Below are 19,542 nucleotides of genomic sequence, written 5' to 3' on the forward strand. Positions count from 1 at the left end.
TCCTTTCTCCAAGCCATTCCTTCCCTTTCATCAGCTTTCCCTCCACACGCCGGTGGCAGGGGCTCAGATGTGATGTTGCTCTCATTCTCCGATATGTGACCAAATGGTAATGTTGTTTATCTTAGTGTCATTCCCAGACGCGAGGTTCTATATCGACCCACACACATACGAGGACCCCTGCCAGGCGGTCCACGAGTTTGCCCGAGAAATTGAAGCTTCCAGGATCAAAATAGAGAAAATCATTGGTTCAGGTAAAACCATGAACTTGTGTACACCCACACGTGCACGCAAACACACACACACACACACAAACACACACACACACATGCATGCGCAGAGTGGGAATCATTGGCTGAGCTAAGTTAAAATCATTGGATGGTGTAAAGGCTGTGGTGTGCAGCAGAGAGGAGGACGGCAGAGCGGAATCAGAGCGTTGCGTGGGGCTGTCAATCAAAGCTCCTCAGACAGGCAGGGAATACTAACACTGTGTCAGGCCCACAATGCATTGCTCCATGTGACTGCTGCAGACTTTTACAGAAGTATAGGAAGCACAATTACAGTTCTTCTGAGCGAAAGATAAGCACTAATGAGAAATGATGGATGGATGATTAGCTTAGTTCAGGGTGTGCACATGTATGTAGCCAGACGGCCAATAAGTGGATCTGTTTCTCTTATCTAACCCAGCAAATAAACTCATTTGCAGCCATGTCTTAAGAGAGAGTGTGAGTGCAGCTAAGAACAGTGCATGTCCAGTACAGTTAACAAAAGTATTAAGGCTGAATGTGAATGAATTGTCTTACTGTTGTGTTTAGGGGAATTCGGGGAGGTGTGTTACGGTCGTATGAGGCTCCCGGGGAAAAGAGACATCCCAGTGGCCCTGAAGACCCTGAAGGCAGGATACACAGACAAGCAGAAGAGAGACTTCCTGGCCGAGGCGTCTATCATGGCCCAGTTCGACCACCCCAACGTCATCCGCCTGGAGGGAGTAGTAACTCAGAGTACGCCACCACTCATACATGTATTAATGTATATATGTTTATAATGTATTTTTATAGGACATCTGGAGCGTGAACATAATAATTAACAGTGAAAATACGTTTTTATTACATTTTATCCTATATTCCTTTATTGCTCCATTACTAAACACTAGCTCTTGATCCTCTTTGACTTATAACTCTACATTTTATTTAAGCCCATAAATAAGACTCCTGCACAGATCCATTTTTTCAAACCCGCAAATCTCCACAACAGACCCATTACCAGCAATTATCTCCTTGTCAAATCCGGACCCGCCGGAACCGTTAACCGGCGACATGACCCATTGCCCATGATTAAACACACATGCTACATTCACAGTTACTTACATCAAATGGGTTATGGTGCGTGAGTTGTGTTCTTGGAAAGGTATCTGTGAAGTAGTGGTGTCATAAGCTTTCACAATAAAATGTACCCGACCCGGTGCAGGACTGTATAATATATATTCTGAGATGCTCTTGGGCTGAAGATTTAAAAAGGGAAAGTATCAATTATAGTGACTTCATGCTTATGAAATGCAATGAAAGTGATATATTTTAGTAATATTTGCCAGTGAGCTTAAATCACAGGGGGAATGTGTGTGATGTGTAGTTATCTTTAGTGGGAAGGTAAAAGAATCATCGAAACAATAAGATGCTTATATTTGACCTGCGTCAAATGCTCATCTTAAAACACTGCTCCATAGGATTTTGCCTAATTGTATCACATCCATATAAAATCACACATAGTCTTTTCGTCACGTTTCCACTTGTCTTGTCTTTCTGCTTTTTAACCAGCTGACACGTGACACAATTCAGATTCTGACTTTAACATGGATATCAGTTAGAGAGAATAAAGATGAATGAGTTCTGTAATCTATGACAGCTCGACAGTCTGTTCAGATAGTCAGAGTCTTTACTCTGGTGTCTCCTCGCAGCTGTCTGAAGGAAGCAGGTATCTGATTCATCTGCCATCTTTAACAGGAGCCAAGGAAATTCACTGGTGACATTTTGTGCAACAAGCAACTGACTGTTGCTAAAGAGCCACAGAAATATCAATGCTTATTATCATGAATTATTCTACAGGTTATATTGCGAATCAACAGGTGTGTTGGACACACACAACATTGAAAAGAGTTCACGTAGTCTCATGAAACATCTGAGATCGATAAAGACTTCTCTCTCCACTGATAACTCCCTCAGAAGTGTCCATTTCTCTCTCACTCTTCCCCTCAGTGTCTGAATCTAAACACAGGTCAACCACTCCAACCTCCATGCTCTCTTTATCAAGTCTGACCAGTTTTTAAATCACCGTTGGGGTAGATGTGTCTCTGCGATAACCAACATGATATGATAGACTGTTGGGGTACATTATAAAGTGCTGCTTACAAAAAACAAGGCAGTAATTTTTAATTGTGGACCATACAAGGTTCACGTTTACAGTCTGTCACAAAATGAAAACAAAGTACACATCAGATTTATATAGACTGAATTCAAAATACAAAAATGACCTATCAAGACATATCACTCAAAACTACAAATGTCAAACTCGTGATGTAGCTAACTAGATAAACAAGCTCAAGAGCATCTCAAACCAACCAATAATTGTTAAGACATTTCAGTTTGGAGTAAAGTGGTGGACAGGCCGACAGACAAACCTTAACATCGGTAGATCCAGGCCAACAGCATGGCTGAAAACTCAACAGCAACAACTCTCTGGTTACTCAGGGTTATTAACAGAGAAGAACACAGCGTCAATTACAGTTCAATGTGTATATAGGCTAAATAAATTGTTTACATGCTGTTGATATCTAGTGCAGCACAGGAATGATCCATCATGTTCTTGTCTGTTTCTCCAGGCAAACCGGTGATGATCATCACAGAGTACATGGAGAACGGCTCTCTGGACTCCTTCCTCAGGGTTGGTATTCATACTTTTGGTCGAGGAGCATTAACAGAGTCTGGTTTTGTTGTTTTTGTCCTGTGTCAGTCTTTGGTGTAATTTGACTATTTACTGTATATTCTCAAAGTACAGTTTGTCCATTTAACTGTGTGGACAGTGTGTGTCTGTTTTCCTTGGGGGAGGACATCACTGCCCATTCGAAACAATATATCACCAAGATGTAGGCGTCTCAGCACATATAAAGGAAGCTTTGATTTAAACTGACAACACCCGTCCTGAAAATGCAGAGGATTTTCTCAACACATCAAGCAGAATGGGATTATTCTATTCATGTGATATTAAAATCTAGAAATTAGACGATCCACACTTCCAGTGTTCACATCATATGTATCACACGACTGTTGTCAGGCACCAGAAGTTCAGAGCATCACTTGCAAACGTTTTCTTCAGTGAGATACTCTATAGGTTGATTTACCGTTGTTTTACATCAAAGTCAAACAGATCCAGTATTTGCTTATATGAAAATACTGCAGATTATAACTTAAAAGCAAATCCCTGTCATGTTTTACTATCTTATCTTTACTCTTTTCTCTATCTTGATTAAAATCTTGTCTATTATCACTCTCCTCACATTTTCTTTTCTTTTTTTTTATTTGCTGTTAAAGCTTCTCTGTCGCCGCCTCCTCCTCCTCCTCCCTGATCTTGTCTGTTCTTTCCTGCATTCCTGCAGAGACACGATGGCCAGTTCACCATCATCCAGCTGGTGGGGTTGCTGCGCGGCATCGCGGCCGGTATGACCTACCTGTCTGACCTGGGCTACATCCACAGAGACCTGGCTGCCCGAAACATCCTGGTCAACAGCAACCTGGTGTGTAAGGTGTCGGACTTCGGCCTATCCCGAGTACTGGAGGACGACCCTGATGCTGCATACACCACCAGTGTGAGTTTTCACATTGAGGCAAGCATTAATGCAGCGACACACACACATTCAGACGCATGCACTGTTCCTCAAAAGAGATTGTCATTATCATGGTGCGTGGAATATAAGTGTAATATATGCACAAACCTTAAACAATGTATACACACCTCCAATAATTGGACATATATATAATTATGACATTAAATGTCAAAGTTACAGTCTCATGTTGACTTACATGATAATAATGAGTTCTTCCATAAAGTTTGGGGACTCCCCAAGAAATCTGAAGCCACAGAGACAAAGATTTACAAACTTTTAGCTTTGAGTAAAGTCTGAAACCCTGGAGCCAACATCTGTGAAGCCCTAATTCCTCTTATGGTATCAGCTAATACTGAGTACCTGTCTATTGTGCCTTCTTTCCCATATTTAGAGAGAAACGCTGTCATTGCATACATGATAATGACTTTTCAAAAAAACCCTGATGATGTCATCAAGGTTATCTCTGTTTGGGCCTGAGACTTGGAACAAATTGAAGTTGAGGGTTGAAATACATTTACTGTATAACAAAGGAAGAGTCATATAAAAAATGCTTTACGGTAAATACAGTACGTCTGGAGCCTGACCCTATATATACTATATTGATTAAGAGTCAGTAAATCTTTGTCTTTGCTGTTTCCTGTGAGTTCTCTAACTTTATGGAAATGCAATAATAAATCAATGGAGTAATCCTTTAATTACATTGTTCAAAACATTTAATTAGATTTCTTTGTTACAAGGCATCAACCTTAGTTAGATTTTAACACATCCTTCCTCTGTGCTTGGACAAAACCAAACAGATAACAATAAATAGATACTGCACACTTAAATGTGTTCTTTGAGATGTAAATTGAATGACATGAAACACAGTAATGGTGATTTTAATATCACATTTCTTACCAAATTATTGCTGAGTCTAGTTAAGACCCTCTGATCAAATGTGGGCAGGTTAATGATCAAACTGGGTAAATGATGTTTAAAGACAAACTGTGACCTGGTCTCTTTCCAATAGCATAGTTTTCTAGACACCCCCCATCCTCTCTTGTACTTGTTTTGCCTCGGCTCCAAGAGCTTCAGCTTCAGGCATTACTGGGGCTGGAGCCAACAACCTCGGACCACCAAGGGCCCTCTACTCTAATGCCCACTTCAGGGGATTCTGGAGGGGAAACGTCCTCTGTGGTAGTGGTGCCGTGTGAATCTCTGTCGCTCTCCATTTTTTTATGGCCTGAGGACGTCACTGACTTATCCAGTTCTCTTTACCTAGAACCTAGAACTAGTTCACGACAGAACATTTTAAGCCATATTTGCAACCGACAAGTTCTGCAAGTGAACGACAAAAGACACAAGACGGCGCTGGAATGCTTGTAGTCTGCAATTACTATGTGTGAAAGACCTCATTATAAAGGCTCGCTAACGGATCTCCAACGCATCCCAGGCGCAGATCATATTTCCAGCCTGTTCTAACCTCTTGGAAATCTATTCGGAAGTCGGCGACAACTACTGCAAACTCCAGCTAATCAGAGCGCAGGACAAGGTGAAGGTGGTAACGGTGCATGTAGTGATGAACTGTCCCCTGATCATTTTTTACTTTGGACATGTCTGAAATCGGGGAAATCAAGCAGTAACTATCTCTGTGAGGGACAGAATAACACAAACTCAGTAGAGCTGACGTAAATTGCACCAGTTTTTGGTCATTTTTTGGACAAAAAAGTGAGGCCCGAGCTGCTCTCCATTCTTTATAACTGTGACGTCCACTGACGTGTTTCACCTCCTTCAGTTTGATGTGTCATTCTGTGAGCAGGATGTGATCAAACGTGTGGCAAATCGTTTAGTGTGAACTGCCCAGCGATCCGACTGAAAGTCATGTAGTGTGAACTTGGCTTTAGGCAGCACTAGGCAGTAAGTGGTGTCCTTGAGAAGCAAGTATTTTGAACCTTGAACTTCAAAAAACATAAACCCTGAGATCATTTCAACAAATTGCACATAAGAATTCACTTTTCTCGTGACTTAGTGTGATCACAGTGAAATCATTTTGTTTGGGGGAAAAAAAGATCAAAATCTTAATATTTTGTGAACTGAACTGACAAGCTGAAATGCATTTTGTATTCATATACAGGCTTTAAGTTGGCAGCTCCACTGAGAGCTATAGCCAAGAGAATAACAAAAAGGCAAACATAAAAGTCAGTGACAGATACAACTGTACCACAGTGATGTAGAAAAAAGAATACAACCATAATCCCGTAAATGTGGGAGCAAAGTAAAATCTGTGTAAGTGCTGCAGTTGAGAGCAGCCTGATATTAAACCTGCAGCCCGATGGGAGCAGATATATTAAGTCTTAACTAAAAAGGGCAGAAGCAGCTCCTTCCACAGTCTGATGCTATCAGCCTGCAGCACACGGAAATCAGCATTTGACACATTTGTCTGTTACAGTCTGTTAAAGCACAGAAATCAGATTACAGACAGCAAGGTGATTACACGCAGCATCACTCAGACACTCTGGAGGGGATGAAGACTGTAGATTGTGATATTACAGACACCAGTGTTATTACAGCACATCTTGAATTAATGGTGGATAATGGCTGGAGATTAATACAGTTCACATAAATGCCTGGAAATTTTAAGTAAAGTGAATAAAGCTGCTTATTGCACAGAATCCAAGTGGCAGCAAAGTCACTTTGAAGAACCTGTCGAGTATTACGACAGTGAATTAAGGTTAGTGAATTCCTCTGGCTCGAGTTGCTGGATTTAGTGTTTAGCAGGACAGCAGGTATGTGCAGCGGCCCACGTTCTGAGAGTAACCTTCAGATGTTTAAAACAACCCACGGGGAGCGCCGTGTTTGTTTAACAAGTGATGTATCCATTTGTCAACCTAATTAAGTGTCAGCTCCACGTCAAAATAATGTAAGTGGCTCACATACCTGCTCACATTTGCAACTCTATTCTTGTCCTGACCATGTCCACACTGGCTCACTCTAGTCTTTAATGTGTCATTTAACTTCCCGCTTTTGTGGACATTCACCCAGAAGTTCATAGTAACTAAGTACATTTATTACAGATTTTAGGAAGTACTTAAGTTTTATCGATGTCCATGACTTTTATTATCTGTATCTTTGTTATTATTATTTGTACTCTGATCGTGAAATTCTTATTGTTTGTCGTAAAGCACTTTGTTACTTGTGTTGAAAAGTGCTATACAAATAAAGTTATTATTATTATTAAGTATTTCCATTTTATGCTAAAATGATTCTATTAATCATATTTCAAAGGGAATTTTGATATTTCCTTGATTGTTACACAAGTAAGATTCTCCGTAGAAAACAATGATAGGCTTTTAAAATATGATGAATTGTTTCAGATTATACTACTCAACATTTATTATGCTGTTTTCAATTTGAAAGAAAACAAATATCTCCAGTTGAAAAAGCAAAGTCACACACATAGAAGACACAGGCGAAGATGTCAAGTGAGTCTGTGGTGATAAGAGCTGACGTCGGTGTCTGTGCTGTCAAGAAAAGTGGAATTAATACATCACTTCCTGCCTCTTGCCTACTGCACCTGGCTGCACCACCGTTGTGAACGCGTCTGTGCAGAGAACGTCCCGCTGCGTTGTTCATGTGTAAAAAGTAAACTCCAGGTAAAGTCCGGACCCAGTTGAACTCCTTTTTGTGTCTGGCAGGGCGGAAAGATCCCGATCCGCTGGACGGCCCCGGAGGCCATCACCTACAGGAAGTTCTCCTCCTCCAGTGACGTCTGGAGCTACGGCGTGGTCATGTGGGAGGTGATGTCTTACGGGGAGCGACCTTACTGGAACCTCACCAACAGAGACGTGAGCCCTGTTTTTTGATCATAGCTTAGATTCACTCAGTGTATTTTCCTGCTTGACACTTTGCTCTCATCCATATATTCTTGACGTTGTGCAGGTGATCAAATCTGTGGAGGAGGGCTACAGGCTGCCTGCTCCCATGGGCTGCCCTGGTGCTCTGCACACACTCATGCTGGACTGCTGGCAGAAGGAACGCAACGAGAGGCCGCGCTTTTGCCAGATAGTCACCGTTCTCGACAAGCTAATCCGCAACCCGGAGAACCTGAAGTCCATGGACATGCTCTGCAGGTGGGCGAGCCGCTGAATAGCGCCACATTTGCAGCGAAGCTACATGGGCGCATTGTGTCACATGCTAAAGAGTCTTTTGATTTAATTTGGCCAGACAGTTCACCAAAATGTAGTCAAATATTGGTTCTTGTGATGAGGGGATTAAGCTGCAAATCAAAAACAAGACCCCGCCTGTGAGGGGCTGAGAAGATGATCTCTTGGACAATATATGGAGACAGACTGTTAGGCTACTAAGTAACTGTCCTAGTATGGGAGACGGAGTAAATCCAATCTCGTCCCGCTGCTATCAGACACGAGCGCGGTGGGATAAAGTTGCAGTGTGAAGTTTCCCTCAAAGTTCTCCATCAGTTGAAGCGAGAGGTCATGTTCATTTTCCAATAAGCCCATCTGATAGACGCGCTGTGCGTTAAGTAAAAGCCTCGCTGTGATATTGACATTGATCTGTGGTGAACGTGGGAGCAGGTCTGAGATGACACCAGGGCCGAGGCTGGACTTGTGTAAATTGCTCAGTTCAGGCCCCAGGTCGCACAGAGTCAGTGTTGCGTGGCATAGTGCTTCCCTGTACGTCTGTGTGTGAGGGTGAGGGGGAAATGTAGTTAGAGGAAGAGGCAGAGGAGAAGCAGGAGCGTTAAGGATTTCTCCTTTTATTAATCTACCCAAAGCAGCCATCCTGCAACCTCAGCCGCCACCTTTTCTCTATCATTTTAACAGCTATTGATTTTCTGCCTCGGGTACTAGTGCATTTCAAAGCCCCCTCTCACCCAGTCACTCTCCCTCTTGCTAAATTTTTGACTCTTTTCTTGTGTTCTGACTCCCTCTAACTTGTCTTTTTGTCTTCCCGTGTGTCTTCCTCTCTCTGTCTATTCACGGCCATCTCTCTCTGCCGCAGTTTAAGCAGTCCTCCGCTGATGGAGAGAGCTATTCCTGACTTCAGTAGCTGTAACTCAGTCGACGAGTGGCTGGACACCATAAAGATGGGCCGCTACAAGGAGCGCTTTGCAGCAGGGGGGTACCACACTCTGGGACACGTCATAAGCCTGAACCAAGGGTGAGCACTGACTGCGATGAGGGTGATAACAGCTCAGAGGTGACGGCGAGCTGTTAAGCAGCAGAATCTAACGCTGGGCGCCACCAGCTGATGTCTCAAAGGCCCCTGCAGGGCGAGAGATCATTAGGGCTTTAACAGTTTGACTGACACATTGAAGTGGGTTCTGGCTTCTCCACACTTGTAAAACTGCTCCCAGTGAATCTCAAATGATTTAATCTGTGTCACACTACTGTCAGTGAAGTTCCTTCAGCCATGTTTATATGTAGACCCATTAGGAAAGGGGGGGGGGGGAATTTTCCCCTCTTGTTGACGATTATGGAGCTCATGACCCAAAATACAGACACAGGACAAGGGCGGTATGTGCAGGGCAACCAAATCAAGTTTATTTCTGTACTGCTCTACTATAAAATAACAATAGAATAAGACAAGATAAAAACAAAATGAATTCATAGTTAAAGCCAACAATTAATTGTTTATGTGTTCGTCAAATTTTAAAGCTGTGGAGCAGAACATGCCAAATAATTAGACAAAGACCTGGATTTAAACATTTGACTGACACACAAGGTGTCTAAGAGAAAAAAAGAGGAAATAATAAATCCAACAGAGTCCATTCGAGGGGAAGCTCTTCTGGCCGCTCCAAGGCTTTTAATTTGAAATATAGTTTAGTTCAGATACTCACAGCTGCCTGCTCATTGGGTCTTTTCGGTCACAACAATGTTAAAGAAAGTTAAAAATAAATTCCTGGGGCAGCTCAAAAATGTAATGGGTCCTTACATGACCCATCACATCCCTCCACCAAGTTTCATTGACATTCGTCCAGTAGTTTTTGTATAATAGCAACAGTTAACCTTTATTGCTGCTGTGAAAATGACACAACATTTAAACACGGAAGGAGTGTTAAGTTTGCATTAAAACTAAATAATAATAACAGGGAATTAAAAGGTCAGATAACAAGTTAATTCTGGTCAATATACTTAGAATCAGGTTGAATAAAGAAAATAGCATATGTGTAGCATGTGTAATAGAAGTCTGTTTCAAATAAATGGCTCTACAGTCGAAGTACAGTCAATTAAAGCTGACAAATTACAATCTGTTGTGGTGAACTCAGTATTTTTAACACTTGGATGCTAATTCGAATCTGTCTAACATCTGAGTGTGCTGCCGGCGCGTTGACAGAGATCTGTATGTGTCTTTATCTGCGTGCTGTACAGAGACATCCAGAGGCTCGGGGTGACGCTGATGGGCCACCAGAAGAAGATCATGACCAGCGTCCAGCTGATGAGGGTGCAGGTCCTCAACAAGAGTGTGCCTTCGGTGCACGTATAACTGCCACCTCTGCGGTTTTCTTCCTGCTGAAGTCTACAAACCCAGGCTTCTATAAGGTCTAGAGGGACTCCATGGGGAACCAGATGAAAGATAGATAAAAGGGAGAGGAAGATGTTTGGGAACTTTACAGACTTTTTTTTCCTCGAGAGACTGAAGAACGAAACGTGAAAAGGATTTTAACCATGGAGCAAGTAAACATGACTTCTTAAGGACATGTCCGACCTTTTCATATTTTTTTTCTTATCCGATCACATCTTCTGAGTTTATTGTCTTATTTGTAAATGGAAAGACTGCCTTAATTACCACATTTTTTTCATTTTGTTGCCTACAAAGAAAAGATAATTTATCAATCATGAATTTATGAGAGTCAAATGATTTACTGAACCGGGCAATAGCAAGAGTACATGGCGTGACGTGTCGGGTGGGGATGGGGAAGGTGGGTGGGGGTTGGGTGGGCGTGTTCAAATGTTCTGATGGCACTCGCCACCTCTCCTGCAGTAAACAGCTTGAGAACGGAGAAAAGTGAGAGAGGGCTCACCCGAGTTGCCAGATCGTCTCCGCAGTGGAGAAGACCTATATCACCCCAGGCTATTAATACCATCAACAGGCACATTTCTCCACGGTCCAGCCTTGATGAATGACCCCAAGAGAGCCCTGGAGCCCTCGGCCCAGTTTGACGCTGCACAGCGCACAACTACAGTACTAGGAAAGATGTGTGTGATTCAGTTACAGTGCACTTTATTCTACAATCTCTCTGTGTTGGAGAGGCTTTGCAGTCGTGTCACAAACGTCCCTGCAGCCACAACTGGAGCCACGATGTTGGTCTGTTAAAGAATTAGCTGTTTTAAAATGTTACATAAATAACTATATAACATAAAACCCCAAAAGAAGATATATCTAAAATATATAGTGTTATTAGCTCACTCTTCTTGTTTGTGTCCAAATTTCTTTCACTGTAAAAGTGACTAAAAGGGAACATTTATTTCAATACAAAAAGAATACGTATTATAATATTATAATATATATAATAATTTAAAATTTAAAATACTTTTGGCCTTATCAAACAATGTTATAAATAATGCATATGATGCATTTTCAGTAGGCTTATGTTTGACGATTTCTCCTTTCATTTCTTATGCTGTCTTTTCTCAAACTTATTGCAAATGCACTGCTATTTAAAATGTGTCTTGAATCAGGTTTCAAAGTAAACACTGTATATTTTATGCATTTCAAATATTGCAAACCTGTTTCAGCTATGACTGTTGAATATGTATTCTTGACCTTGGAAAGAGCAGCTCTACACTACAGGATCACTTCTTAGCACTACTGTTTACTCGTGAAGGACATGCGATGGGGCTGAAAGTCCTGGAAAATAGTAAAACTATTTTATCTATTTGACTTTTATTGTTTTTCTAGATCAAATATATTTGAAACTGCTAAAATAAATATAATAAAAAAATTATAATAATATATTGTTCTCACATAATTTTAGGCTACATGCTTTTCCTTGATTACTTTCAGGAACAGAAATACATTTTAAGGCATTCTTGAAATGCATCAAATATATTGGAAATGTATGATGGCCAAAATGATCATAGATTAATCTCAACATTAATCTCTGTTTTTGTTTTGTCTGCTAACTACATAGCTAGCAGCAGGACAATTACAGAAGAGCAAACTGGGGTTAATGTTACAACTAGATGCTAACTCAAGCTTCTCTCACACTGTTATAACAATTGTACAACAGGAGGATGTTAATTAGAAAGGCATACATTGATTTGTTAGTCGGTCTTTGCTAAATATATCTAAGTAAATAGGAAATCAGTCACGTGTTTGTGAAATGTATTCAGGAAAAGCAGCACAAAAATGATGTGTCTGCTGAATGACACAGGACCTGTTTACAGTGATCGTGGAGGCCTCCAACATGGCTGCCGTTGTCCCACGTGGTGTTGGCGAGCCTCTGTTGTCATCATTAGAATAAAACATATACGAATTTGAAAGTGGCTCATTCAACACCTTTATATCACAATTTTTCCTAAAGCATCCCATGACTGCCACACCTGGAGAAGTTTGAACATTTTGATATTTTATAACCCTTCAAATTCCTTGATTAGTAATCCAATATTAATATATGCTGTACGTCTTTTTAGCTTTCCCCAAATTAGTCATATACAGTGGTGGAGCGTCCAATATGCCCAAGATGGTGTTTCAGCATCTGTATAATGTTTTGCTGGGAGGGTTGTGTTACACCTGAGCATCCTCTTATCCTCTGGGCATTTCTGAACACAATGCTACAGACGCTTGTTTATTATTTGGAGCTTACTTGTGGGATCAGCGTCGGCACTGATGCCATTCGGTGCAATAATCCTCCGCCCCAGAGAACGTATCTGAACACCTTTTTATTGTGAATGCTGGGAAAATAGTACACATAAGCTACGCAGACTGTAAAATAAAGTGTAACTTCTGATTAAATGTGATGACACTGTTGGCCTCAGTGTTGATGAAAGCGGTGACCATGTAAGTAGAATGTTTATATCTAAAGGCTCTGAACAGAACATAATCAGCCCTGGTTTCTACCCTGCTCTGTGCCATCAAGAGAATGTATTTTCTTGTGCACCTCGGTAGGTTTTCCTCTAGATGGTTGATGTCAGTTTTTATTAGAGAAGAACCTCATGAAATTTCTTGACTATGTATTATAATGACATTTCACGACTGCTTTCAGAAGATTTCTGTTTTTCCTTAGGGTGATTTTGAAGACACTGGACTTGAACTGAAACCCCATGTTTTATAAAGTTAGGATATGTTTTTGCTAGATGAATTGATTTATAATGTATACAGCAAGTTCAGTCACTGGAAGGAAGAAGAAAAAAAAACTACAACAACCGGATTTAGTCACTCTGCGTTATTTATTTATTCATGTTCATTTGTTTTTTCCAAATAATACAACTCTGAGAGGTTTTATTACAGTTGATGCATCATCCTTGTTGCTAATGATAAATCATAAATGTGCAAACTGTCCATAAATACACAATAAAGGAACGTTTGTCTGTGTGTGACTGCAACAGTGATTTTCTGCCTTTTCATTGTACAACAGTCGACATCCTGCCTCACTTCTGAAAACCAGTTGTTAATGGTTGTTAATCCTCCAAACCACATGGGAAACACATTTATTCACTGAATGCAATTATGGCAATCATCATTTTATGATGGTTTAAAGCTGCATGAAGGCATATTTGTTATATTTAAAATGAAATATATGACTGTGTGGGATGCTGACAGATGTCGCTTGTTGACTACGAGGCAAAGCTCCCAGACTCTTTTGGCACAGAGGCATTAGCCCCTTTTAGCACATTGTTTTGGGTTTCTGGTCCACACCCTAACCCTGACCTGCCCGTAGCAGCCTTTCCAAATGCTGCCAACATCTAGCTGCTGAGCTACATATAGCTGCTACACAAATTTACTTAAGTTGGTAGAGACCAAAACAGAAAGAAAAGCGTAGTAAATATTGAATTGTCCAAAGACAGAACTCTAATTCTATTAAATGGTAATGTTGCTTGACGTTCGCTGAACAAGTAAGTGGGGATCTGTCTGCTGGTGAATTTGCAAAAACAACTTTGTGAGGTAGAACTAAAATGGCCACTAACCAAAGAGAAAGACCTCATGCATTTAACTTACATACGGCATAGGATTTTCCATGTGTCCGTTCAAACATGAAATACAGGCGCATGCGTCTGTGTGTCAAAAGGCCTCGGAGAGAGATGTACAGGAGGAACAGAGCATCATGTAAGCAAGTGCCTCACGTAAGATTTGTCCAGGACTGACAAAGCAAACCCTCATTACTCACTATGGTTGGTCACATACAAGAAGCATATTTATATTCACACAGAGGTGTTTGATCAGGAGTTCATCTGAACTTTGCAGCGCCATTATGCTCACTCTGCAACACTCAGGTTGAAAACAATTGACTTTGACTTCCTTAATGCTCATTGCCGAGTTTTTGAGCAAATTGCTTTACGTGTGTGTATATGTGTGTGTGTGTGTGTGGGGGGGGGAATGAGGCCTGACCCAGCTCTGAAACATCATTTCAGGCTCAGGCTGAATAGGGAATGAGCCTGATGAATCTGTGTCTGAGTAATTGTCCTTTCCTTCACCTTAGGAAGGCTGTTAGGAGATAATCCTCTCCTTGGTGAAACAAGACCTAACACAACATCATTAATCTCATTACCAAGGCCGTGTTGCTTTGTTGCCATCAAGTCCCACACCCAATTATCAGCCGTAGCCTTGTCCCCATGACGACACTGAGCCCCCCCATCGCTAATGACCATCTACACTGTCCCCTGACTGACTTCTGTGAGAGCGGTGGTGATAGCTCTTTGTATCTGTGATCGGGAACCCTCAGAGCCTCGGCTGTTTCCGCGTACTCGTGTCCCCCGAAAGTCCCGTGGTTGACCGAGAACCGAGCACAAAGCCAGTCGTGGCAGTGCGAGGTTTTGCCGTCTCTTATCGCCTCACAGCAGGTCCTCATCGTGAGGGAGTGCCAGACAATACCGATGGATTTAAACACTCTACATTGTCTGGATTTAAACACTCGGGCATGTATTGTCACGTTTTCTTCTATCAAGCGAAATAATACAAATTCATTAACAAGACTTCAAATCTGTGTAAATCTCCGCACAGTCACAATAAAGTCATTGTGAACAACCTTGGAACAATGCATGTGTGCAGCTCGCGGTGTTGTAATTCCACCAGTATATTTCATCGAGTAAACAATCGGTGAGCGCTGAGCGAGATGAAGTCGCTGGGGATTGTGCTGTCAGATCACTCTTCCAGACACTGCATAGGTAGTTGTAGTTCTGTTCTTTATTATATTTACACTGCTGCGTGTGGACTGTTCCTTAACAAAACACAAAATATCTGTGGGAAAAAAAGGTGTGCTAATTCATCACCGGCTGTATTTTACTGGATTGACCTGCCGCTGTTCAAACCAAATGTGATTAATAAGCCAGGAGAGCAAAATTGTTGAATAAGTCTAAACTTCTCAGTTCGGAGTGAGGCCACCCTGCCTTTACTAAACAAGGGACAGTAATACGAAGGCAAGGAAATCAATGACCTCTGGGAATGTGCCAGAGAGACAGAGGGCTTTCGAGCCAAACAGCACCAATCAGTGTGTTTAGACGCTGTTAGATTACCGTCAGCTGAGTTCTTCAGTGTCCTGTTGATGAGGAATGTGAAGAACCGGATTTCGACAGCTGCATTTCTTGATCATGTGCGTGCAGCGTTTCAATACGTTTTTTGTAAGGAGAAAGACTGTGTATGATTTCTACAGCATTTGACGTTTTACAAAAATTAAGACATGCTCGTGCTGTGAAGAAAAGCCGTGCTCTCCCTGTCCTGTCAGCTTTGAAGCTCTGATAAATACACACACACTCTGAAAAACCGGGAAACAACCTTTTGTGTCAATTAAATGCACTTAAAGTAAGTAATTACTTTAAGTTACAAAATAGGGGAGGGGAGAAATCCTGACAACTATGTGTACACAAGGATTTGACATTAATCAGGTTAATACGGTGTTTAACAATAACCAGGTACTTGTGTTCATTTGACACATTCGACGTGAGAGTCTGATTAACTGAATTAAGCTGGTATTGTATTTATTATTTCTGTGGGTGGATTCAGCCTGTTTGTCTCTTTCAGCAGCAGCCTACGCATACGCACTGCTCAGTAACACAGCACAGAGCATGCAGCCGCATGCTCACACCACGCTGGTCTTCTCAGTTACATATGAGCCCCGACACGGATGAGAGAAGTCCGAACTTTGTTCATTCTAAAAAAACATTAGAGTCTATGCTTACAATACATTATAAAATAAGAAAGTAGCTTTGTTTTAAGATTTCGGAGAGTATTTTTTTTTTTTTTTGTGAAATTAAATTTTACAGGTTTTTTATTTAGTTTGTTTTTTCTTGTGTAATACGTAGAGAAATTTGCAATGACCCCACAATACGGTGTACTCTATCAGAGTATTTATAATCTTAAAAATCTAAACACAGGGTTTACATTTGGTTTTAGATTTTTATTTAAACACAGTACATTGACATGGAATATTGCATAGAGTATAAATTAAATACAACAGTACAGTATAAAATATATATACATTAGTATACAATGTAGAAACTAAAATATTACAGTATATAATAGTATATATACAATAGAGAAATATATAGTATAACAATCAGCAATGATAATAAATAATTATAAATAAAATAATAACAGAAGCAGTGACTGTCACAGCAGACAGTATCAAACAGAATCGGTTTTCTATGCACCATATTGTGCAAACTCTATCATATTATGCATATATTCATGACTTAATGGTGCAGCTCTGTAAACAGGCCATATATAATTCATGAGGTACACACTGACAAAAGAAATATAAATATATGAATTTAAAAGAAATACAGATGCGTAAGCTCAATTTAGTGCTGAGGATTCTGTTACTGTGTCACACGGCTGCAGACATGGTGGGGTCATGCTGTTGTTTCAACACGGAAAAAGATGAACTGAGAGAAAAGAGTCTGTTGAATCTGTCGTTCACAGCTACAACAGCGTTTCGTCCCACTAAAGACCAGCTTTGTACAAGCCCTCCAAGTGTGCACATAAGTGTTTACCAAATAACGTATATGTATGCAGATGAGCGAATAATAATCATTGTGTAAATGTTTGCCACATGGTAACGGATTTAAAGACGCGCCAAGTTCAATTATGCATATGTTTGCTCAGAATGAATCGCATTAAGTCATTATATTGACATAAAGATTTTAATCAGACTCCGCTGTTGGACAGTATTTCTCTCAGCCAATAAACATCTCGTTTGCCAGGCAGCTTCAGGCTGAAATGCAAGTTCAATTAACGGACACCTTTGAAAAGTGAATCATTAAGTCGTTTGATTGACGTCAAGATCATCATTAATCGTGTCAGACGAGTTTGTGGATAAATACCATGTTTTGATTTAAAAATACCTTTATTAAAGCAATTTTCTCTAAAAGTACCTGACCGTCCAGGAAAGTTTAATCACTCAATGACATTTGGCTATTTATATATTTATATCATACTCTTCTGACATGAAAAATACCGTCAAGAATTATAAATTCAAGTCCGATGTTTCTATCTATCTAGCTATCTATCTATATTTATATTTGCGTCAATGGTGTCGGCCTGACATTGAGCTTTGATATACACCCTTCAATGTAGATAATCAATAAAACAGAAGAAACAGAATGTATAACGCAGAGTATAAACTCTTGACATTCCCAGAGATACTAGCCTTATTTCTAAATTAGTTGGGAAAAAAAATGTCCTGCTGAGTTGTTTGGGTTGCGTTCATGTCATGAAGTAGTAACAAGAAGAAAAAGAAGATCTGAGCTCATCAAAAGATCTTTAGTGAACTTCAGAAGGGCAGTTTCAGCCCTATGATATTCATAAAACAGAAGCTACGCTGATGGAATAATTAAAAGCTACATGAACTTATTTTTTATATTAACAATGGATCAAATGACTGTGTAATGTGAAAGGACAAGTCACTCAGTGATTTAACCAGTTAAGCTGTTTCTCTCTATGGAGCTGAATAGTGTCTTTCAGCTCGTTGTTTTGGTTTAGAAGTTGGAAGAGCCAAACAGCAGACCAGGTTAACCTTGTTAACCTAATGCAGATTTACCTGGTGAAAACAGAGGAGCATTTACAGCGTCACACAACTGGTGTATGTTGGACTTACAATAGTTAGGTGGACATAAACACTATTCCATGGAAATGTTCATGTTCTTCTGTGTCTGCTGAATTTCCTGGTAGCTGTTTAGCTGCTGATTTGAAATATAGAAAAAAAATATAGAGTTTGCAGACTGGTAAGAAACAAAAAGTAACTGCTTTGTTTTCATCCACTTGTCCGCTCATCAATTTTTGCTCACTTGTTTAGTTCACGGTGGCAGCCGACTAATCAGCGTAGCACAGACACCTCCCCAGTCGAGGCCTCCAGCTCTTCCTGGGAAACCCTGAGGCGTTTTCGGGTCAGCTGGAATTTTTAGTCTGATCCCTCCAGCTTGTTCTCCTCCAAGTCAGTCAGGAATACCTCCACATGGAGACATCTGGGTGACGTCTCATTCAGATGCCGAACCACCTCACCTAGAGCTCAACTCATCCATCTTGTTAAAGTCTATTCCACCGCTGTATCTGCTGTGGGTCTTTCATTTACTCTCTAAAGCTTACAGTTGCATAGCAGCAATGTCAGGCAATGTTAAATGTTTGGGATATTTATTAATTGATAATAATTACAATTACTGAATATATAAATGAAGGTACAACCATACCAGCTTTACAGAAAAAAGTAGGAGAGGTACTTCTGCACTGCTGCCATGAGTTGTCTGAACAGGCTGGAGTACTGTATGAATATAAAATGAAAATAAATATAATCCATAAATATAATTCACCCAACAGTCTACACTGTATTGTTTTTAATTTGTTCACAATGTTTTATTTATTTAAAGCAGCCAGCTCTAAGCCTACTGAATAACAGGTATTCCACGAGGTCTACAGTAACAGAACGGATAGGAAATTGAATACACTGAATATATATGGAAGAGGGAAAAAAGATTATATTTAGTTATATAGAGTAAAGAATCCAACACTAATAGGAAACAAAGATGGGAAATAGTTAAATAAAAATACATACATACATGAAAGTTTTAGGTGCATTTTTAAGTTTAAGTGGAATCCTCCAGCACTTTCACCATCACACTTGTCGGAAGTCTGTTAGCTCGCTAAACAGTAATATCAGTTCAATCACGTTACCGTTATTCGGCACAGAGATTTACTTTCCTGCAGCGCCACTCTGTGGTTTTGCAGCTTCATTCCCTTAATAATAATTATTTAGGTCAGGGACGAAATCTCAGAGAGCTAAAATATCATGTTTAAGAAATTTTGAATTTGTATGAAATCAGTCACTGACTATATGAGGGTATAGCTAATTTATTCATAAAATCACACATAGGCTACATACTTTGTCAAAGTATGTGGAATCGGTGGTATCCCCTGTTGTATTTCTACAACACCCTCACTGTTACAAGAACAACATTTATTTTCAGGTTTTCTATACTTTTAACATAACTTTGGTTATATTAATTGAATAAAGTTTTATG

At 40.3% G+C, this 19,542-nt stretch overlaps 1 protein-coding gene across 4 annotated transcripts in view; it reads left to right on the top strand.

Annotated features, from left to right (window-relative positions):
* epha8 (eph receptor A8) overlaps window positions 1-10,765 on the top strand; it is a 111,851-nt gene extending 101,086 nt beyond the window's left edge. For 2 of the 4 annotated variants that reach the window (XM_035153151.2, XM_035153153.2), the window contains exons 13-20: window positions 126-251; window positions 813-998; window positions 2,873-2,934; window positions 3,647-3,874; window positions 7,549-7,698; window positions 7,793-7,983; window positions 8,873-9,031; window positions 10,243-10,765. In XM_035153151.2, coding sequence (XP_035009042.1) covers window positions 126-251; window positions 813-998; window positions 2,873-2,934; window positions 3,647-3,874; window positions 7,549-7,698; window positions 7,793-7,983; window positions 8,873-9,031; window positions 10,243-10,357 — 1,217 coding nt within the window. In that variant the 3' untranslated portion in view covers window positions 10,358-10,765. The remainder of the gene's footprint in view (window positions 1-125; window positions 252-812; window positions 999-2,872; window positions 2,935-3,646; window positions 3,875-7,548; window positions 7,699-7,792; window positions 7,984-8,872; window positions 9,032-10,242) is intronic. The other 2 variants (XM_035153152.2, XM_035153154.2) reach the window with 1 other exon arrangement.
* The last annotated feature ends 8,777 nt before the right edge of the window (window positions 10,766-19,542 follow it).

The sequence above is a fragment of the Hippoglossus stenolepis genome, chromosome 3 (assembly GCF_022539355.2).
Source record: "Hippoglossus stenolepis isolate QCI-W04-F060 chromosome 3, HSTE1.2, whole genome shotgun sequence".
Lineage (NCBI taxonomy): Eukaryota > Metazoa > Chordata > Actinopteri > Pleuronectiformes > Pleuronectidae > Hippoglossus > Hippoglossus stenolepis.